This window comes from Sinocyclocheilus anshuiensis, unplaced genomic scaffold, assembly GCF_001515605.1.
Source record: "Sinocyclocheilus anshuiensis isolate Anshui unplaced genomic scaffold, SAMN03320099.WGS_v1.1 scaffold482, whole genome shotgun sequence".
NCBI classification, from domain to species: Eukaryota; Metazoa; Chordata; class Actinopteri; order Cypriniformes; family Cyprinidae; genus Sinocyclocheilus; species Sinocyclocheilus anshuiensis.
The window spans coordinates 807,450-814,864 of NW_015547676.1; the positions used below are offsets into that span (position 1 = coordinate 807,450).

At 36.0% G+C, this 7,415-nt stretch overlaps 1 protein-coding gene across 2 annotated transcripts in view; it reads right to left on the bottom strand.

The window, feature by feature from the left end:
• Positions 1–5,762: 5,762 nt before the first annotated feature.
• Positions 5,763–7,415, bottom strand: part of rsrc1 (arginine/serine-rich coiled-coil 1) — a 157,531-nt gene continuing 155,878 nt past the window's right edge. Inside the window, exon 9 of one of the 2 annotated variants that reach the window (XM_016505530.1) lies at positions 5,763–6,178. In XM_016505530.1, the coding sequence (XP_016361016.1) occupies positions 6,086–6,178 (93 nt within the window). In that variant the 3' untranslated portion in view covers positions 5,763–6,085. The remainder of the gene's footprint in view (positions 6,179–7,415) is intronic. The other variant, XM_016505529.1, reaches the window with a different exon arrangement.

Sequence of the window (7,415 nt, forward strand, 5' to 3'; positions counted from 1 at the left end):
CTAAGGACCAGCTTAAACCAGATCAAACCAGCATCCCAGCTTCAAAACATACCTAATCAGCATATGCTGGTTTTGTCAACAAAAACGACTGGGCATGCGCACATCAATATAGCATCATTTTTAAACTCACCTTCACCTAACTGTCTGGTCTCGTCTCTTGCTAACATGCAACATTCGCCTGACACTTTGGATCCCGTTCGCCAATCTTCGCCAGTCTTTCTATAATTTCAATCCAAAATGATGAAAACTGAAACTCGAATGGCAGAAGAAATAAAGAAATGATATATAATGAATTTCTTATTTGAGGTCATTTCTGTTTGGAATATGTGATCGTGTATAGTCAACAATAAACTAGCCTTTTACATATCTCCAGTTTGTAGTGTGGATCAATGCAACATTTAACCTGATTCTCATTAGAATCGGTTATTTGATTGACAAATAATTTATGCTTCTGGCCTTCAAACATCTTAATATGCACATATGTAGATCAGTGAAATCTAAATTTTCCAGGAGCACATGCTCCTGACTTCAATGAACTTCAGCCCTTTTTTGTATTCATAATAGTTGAATATTTTGAAAGGGTTTGTCTACATGCAGGCACAGAACAGCCTTACTTAACATCTTATCTCCACAGCAGTGTCACTCGTGTGATTGATGGACAGACATGAGTTTGTTAAAAAAAAAAAATTCACCCAAAAATGAAAATTTGCTGAAAATGTACTCACCCTCAGGCCATGCAATATGTAAATGAGTTTGTTTCTTAAACAGAATAGATTTGGAGAAATTAAGCATTACATTATTGGTTTGTCTTAAAACTAGCTAAAGACACAAACAAATCAAACACAAAACAACTCAACAATAAAGTGTTTAAATCTCTCTGTGGTAACATTTGTGAAGCAACACCATCACCTAGTGGCTCTCTCTGGATTGGCATTTCATCAGGAATTATTTGTTCAGTATTCAGTGACTTGACTGGTCCTGTCTCTGATTGGTTTCGCTGTTCAGTTGGACTGTAATTTGCATCTTCACTGAGATGTTTCTTTTATATTGTGGTCCACTTGGGTCTTTGGTGGTCACAACATTTCCCCCTGACAACAGTCCCTTAGGTAAAGAAAATATACTTCCTAATATATGAATGATCTATATATTAAATGACATAACGGTATATTAGAAATTATAAAGAATAGTATATTGTGACCCTGGAGCACAAAACCAGTCATAAGGGTCAATTTTTTGTTTTAAAATATATCTGAATAATATCTGAAACCTGAATAAATAATCTTACCATTGATGTATGGTTTGTTAGGACAGGACAATATTTGAAAATCTGGAATCTGAGGGAGCAAAAAAATCTAAATATTGAGAAAATCATCTTTAAAGTTGTCCAAATGAAGTTCTTAGCAATGCATATTACTAATCAAAAATGAAGTTTTGATATAGTTACGGTAGGAAATTTACAAAATATCTTCATGGAACATAATCTTTACTTAATATCCTAATGATTTTTGGCATAAAAGAAAAATGTATAATTTTGAGCCATACAATGTATTGTTGGCTATTGCTACAAATATACCCCAGCGACTTAAGACTGCTTTTGTGCTGCAGGGTCACATATATTACAATATATTGAATAATACATAAGGAATTGCCGCTTTCATATATTGAAAAATATGTGACAATATATTTACTCATATATCACAATATGTAATTTTATATACACATTTATATAATACACATTATAATATATAGATTTACATGTGATAAGATATGGTACTGCATGTGTAAAAATATATACTGAATATATATTTAGTCATGCAGTATATATTCACATATATGGAAATATATATATATATATATATATATTTTAAGCTCAGCAATAATTTATGATATACATGTTTTATATGTTAAAATACAGCTAGTTTACAGTATAGCAAAAGCACACCTGCTCATAATAAAGCACTGACTGTGCTGACAAGTGCACAGCCATTGGTTTTTAAATAAAGTAACATATAATTTAACAGTGTTTGGCCAATCGTCTTCCTGAACACAGACTCTACTCAAACTTACACACACCAGAAACATTTTACATTTCAAAATAATACAACATTAAACGCTAACAGATCTCCCCCTATATTAATATTGAGCAAAAAAACACGACATAACACTTAATTTTAACATTTTTACTCTGCTTTAACAGTCAGAAGCAAAGCATGCTGGGAACGAGAGATCTGCTGTAACTCATTGTGTGAATGTGTGTATATATGTGTACGGGAACATCTATGTGCAATTTATACTCAATAAAGGATAAAACGTTATGAATATTCAATTTTTTTTGTCTCCATTTCTAAATATATTTGTATGTATCAATGCATAGCCATATATTTTCAATGCATATTGCTGGATATTGAAAAATATAAGCAATAGTTTCCAATATAAGGAAATGTATTATGTAATATATCGCATTATATTTTGCATGCAGTTATTTTGCCTTTCAGTGTCTTCCATGTAGCTTCAACTATGATATTGTGAGAACAATTAATTACCATGACAACTAACAAGGGTAACACTGACAACAAACACCAGGAGTGAACACAGAACAAAAGGAACATGGAAACTACAAAATATGAGTCCAGCACAAAACGCAGGAAACATGCAACAATGCGTACAAATGCACGCACAAGATTGTAAACTACCCAGTGCCCCATGTAAGCCTCATAGTCTCTCGTACCATTGGACAGAATAGACATTACTTACCATGGGGAAGGACATAGCCACTATTCACAAGCTTTCACTTTTCAGAAATCTTTATTTTTAAAAAAATATATCCACTAGAAAGAGTATTTTTACAGCCAAGAACAGCAGGTTTATGCTGGGGAAGCACACCTAAAAATAGGCCACTATGGAGACCACATCCTACCTGTAGGGAAGTGACATGTGGAGGATACACACATGGACTGACCCACAGGACAGTACTACATATGAAATGAAGCTCATTCCACACAGGGAACCATATGGGCACCTAGCCCAGTACAGGGGATGAGCAACCATGCTGTACTGAGCCTGGCGTTAAGCTTGATGGAGGTGAGCGATGTCTTTAAAGACAAAATCTTAAGCTCGACTGACTCAAGAGGCTCAAAGGGAGTTCTCTGCACACAAGAAAGGACCACAGAGAGATCCCAAGAGGGGAAGAGGTGTGGTATTAGAGGATTTAGCCTTCTGGCATCTCTCAGAAACCTGATGATCAGATTGTGCTTCCCCAAGGACTTACCCACGCCGTCCACTGCGTCGTGATGTGACGTGACAGCAGTGACATACACTTGTCGGTGGAGGGGGACAAACTCCGCTCCAACCTCTCTTGCAAAGCGGAAAGCACAGAGCTGATCAGGCATCTCAATGGGTCTTTCTGTTGGGAAGAACACCACTCAGTAAACAGACACCATTTCAAGGCATAAGCTTGCCTGTTAGAGGGAGCTCTGGCTCAAGCGATAAGTCCTCCGCGTCCTGTCCAGGAGCCACTCGTGGAGGATCCAGAAGTCTGGATGTAGGTGCCAGATGGTGGTCCTTCCCTGAGAAGGAAGGTCCTTCCTCTGAGGAATTCACCAGGGAAGGGCTGTCACGAAGAGTCCTGAGAACCAGGTCTGGGTGGGCCAGCCAGGTGAGAGCATGTTGGCGGTCACCCTCCATGAGACAGGGACAGCCCAAAGCGGAGGACCTTGTACTGGTATGCCCGAACATTGAAAGCAAACTGAAAAAATAGCCTGTGTCGAAGAAAAAGCGAGACGTGGATGTATGCGTCTTTCAGGTCGATCGGATTTCAGAATGCATTTCTGTGTCAACATCCTGAAAGGGAGCTTGTGCAGGACCTGGTTCAAGACTCGCAGATCCAAGATAGGCTGTAACCCCCACCTTTCTTTTGTACAATGAAGTCTGTGAAGTCAAGATTAACACCATTTTACCCTATATATATATATATATATATATATATATAAATCACTTTGATGCTGTGCAAATGAAATAATGCAAAACGAATCTATGAAAATTTTATATATAACATTTACTTAAATCATTCACCTAAAGGTAAGATAAAATAAAATATAAACTAAATTGGAAAAATGGACCCACATATGTGACCCTGGAGCACAAAAGCAGTCTTAAGTCGCTGGGGTATATTTGTAGCAATAGCCAACAATACATTGTATGGGTCAAAATTATCCATTTTTCTTTTAATGCCAAAAATCATTAGGATATTAAGTAAAGATCATGTTCCATGAAGATATTTTGTAAATTTCCTACCGTAAATATATCAAAACTTAATTTTTGATTAGTAATATGCATTGCTAAGAACTTCATTTGGACAACTTTAAAGATGATTTTCTCAATATTTAGATTTTTTTGCTCCCTCAGATTCCAGATTTTCAAATAGTTGTATCTCAGCCAAATATTGTCCGATCCTAACAAACCATACATCAATGGAAAGCTTATTTATTCAGCTTTCAGACTATGTATAAATCTCAATTTAATAAAATTGACCCTTACGACTGGTTTTGTGCTCCAGGGTCACATATATTGCGCAAAAAAGGACAGTTTATAAGCCGACATTTGGAGGAATGGGTTGAATAACAATGAACAAGGTAATTTGTTTAACCAAATAAATGCATGTACAAAATCTTAACTAATATACATGATTTCTAATGTGTTACAATCCGCTAGTGGGCCATGCTATAACAAAAGTAAGTAGATGTTAAGACACCAACTTTCAGAGTTTAGGGGTAAGTGTACAAAACAACCTCATTTGGTAGCAGATAAACGTGAGCACATCCATTCAAAGAGATAAACAGCACAAATGCTGAGTCACAGACATTAAAGCAAAAAAGTAGTACAAGCATCTGAGGTCTCCCCTGCATGTGGGGCTGCAGACCACCGAAGGGCACCGCGTGCAGCTTTAGCTCTGATAGAGGATGCATGGATATGTGGGTATGTGAACACAAAGAAACCTTAGAAACATATGTGTGTATGAATCCGAGCAAGAGATGCACTGATAAACATTTTCACATATAAACAACACTGGCCAATATCGGCAGGGCCGTTTCTAGGCATCGGAGAACTGAGCATCAGCTGGAGGGGGCTCCAGTGAGCCCCTCAACGCCCCATTGTGTTAACATGTTAATGTAGTGACACTGTTTTAGCAAAAAATAACCACGTTAAGTACAGCTGAATATTAGTATAGAAAAAGATCATCCAAAAGGTGGGGAAAAGGTGATCCAAAATCAAATATTTCTTGTATATATATTAAAAAAAAAATGAACGATGGCATCAGTGAAATTAAAATTTGTCTAGAAAACAAAGAAAAAAAAATCTCCTATGAAATATTTGAAATAATCATATAATTATCCTAATCAAATGCATCAATCATCATCTCAACTGTAGTGATGGCCCTGAATATCCGTATTAAGAGGTAAAATAAATCTGTTTGTAGTCTGATGTAGACTTGATTACTAATAAACAAGGCTGTTTGCAATGAAACCCCCCAAAATATGCAACGAGCTCATAGCTGTATTTTCTCGGCTCTCTGACATGTAGCAGGTTTCTCAAGTAAATGTTCATCTCACTTCCCTCAACCTCACTTACTAAAGTCTGATTATGAAAACACTGTAGAACATTAAAAAATGACAAACAGAAACTGTACAGTGATTCCTCAAAAGGTTTTCACGTAGCTGTTCTTTACTACGTATACAAATTTTATGACTACAAAGTTTTATCCAAGATATCATTTATTTGAAAAAGGAAAAACAACAGCAACAACAAAGCCCCAATACACACTAAATACAACTGTCATTCATGTTGATGAGAAGGATGTCTGCTCAAACCTAAACAAGGACAAGTTTTGTGTAAATCACTCCTAAAAGCTTAATATTACCATTATCAGTTAGTATGAAGTAAAATAAACAATCAAAGAATCAGAGTAAGCACATGCTGACATGTAATTCTGAATCATATTTCCCATAGAAACCAGCAGGTGGAGCACTAGCTCCTGGAATCCCAGAGCACTCCAGCGAGTCCACAGGTCTGATGAAGCTGGATCTGCTCAGGACACTGGACTCCCCATGAGCCTCTCCTGACGCAGAGAGATCAGTCTGTTCAACCACACGCTCTCTGCCTCCTCTTTATCCATGAAGAGCTGCAGGAGAGCGAGAGAGCTGGTTAACTTCAATTCATTTAGACGATTAAATCACAAAGAACGTCACTTCTGTGTCCATCATAGAGCATCACTACAGGAACAGCCAAAACTGCACTGTGCCAAACTCATAGAGCTGAGAGAGTGAGAACAGTTTCTTCTCAGACTTTTTGTCAGAGGAATGAACATTTTGTTTTACTACATTGTATTTTTCTTTTTGGTAACACTTTCAATTTGGAAACATATTCACTATTAACAAGATGCTTATTAGCATGCATATTACTAACATATTAGTACTCATAAAACACACACATATATGACTATATTCTATATTTTTGATTTATTTGTTTATTTTTATTGCCATACCAGCATCTATGGCTATTTTAATGGCAAGATCAATATTTAAAAGAAACAAATAGTAGTAACAAAGTAGTGATAAAAAAACAACAACAACAACTGACAACCAACTCACATTAAAATAATATCAATATGATATACAATTTTTTTAGTAACACTTTAGTTTAAGAATCAGTTCTCACTATTAACTAGTTGCTCATTAGCATGCATTACTAGAATATTGGCTGTTTATTAGTACTTATAAAGCAGTTATTATTGCCTTATTCTGCATGAGCATATTTTAGATCCTTAATCCACTCCAAACCTAAACTAAACAGCTACCTTACTAACTATTGATAAGCAGCAAATTAAGAGTTTATTGAGGCAAAAGTCATAGTTAATGCTGAGAGCTGGTCCTCAAACTAAAGTGTGACTTATTTTTAATTTCATTTTTGTTTTTTGTTTAAAAAAATAATAAGATTATTCCTGGTGAGACTATATTCTAAAACAAATAGACAAATCCATTTTCCCTCAATAAGCTCTTAATTTTCACCAGTCTTAACTTTTATAAAGAATATCTCTTTGGGTTTGAGACTTTAGTCTTTGCAACTTTAGGGATATTATCTATTCACGAACAGCTTGTAACACTCCAATTTATTTCCCAGCTGTTTACCTTCACAGACATAACCCACTGTATTTGTAACTCGTGTGTTTTTAAGGTATACTTGTGTGTGAATGAGAACTTAGTTTAGTACTCACGTGCTGTGACAGCCGCTTTCTGTGCGTGTGCTTTGCATGTGTGCACTCAGAAAACCTTATATCTGAAGTTTAAACTCATGTGGTTTAAAACGCATGATTTCAGTGCGATAAACATGATAATCAGAACCAAAACAGATGTTTTTTT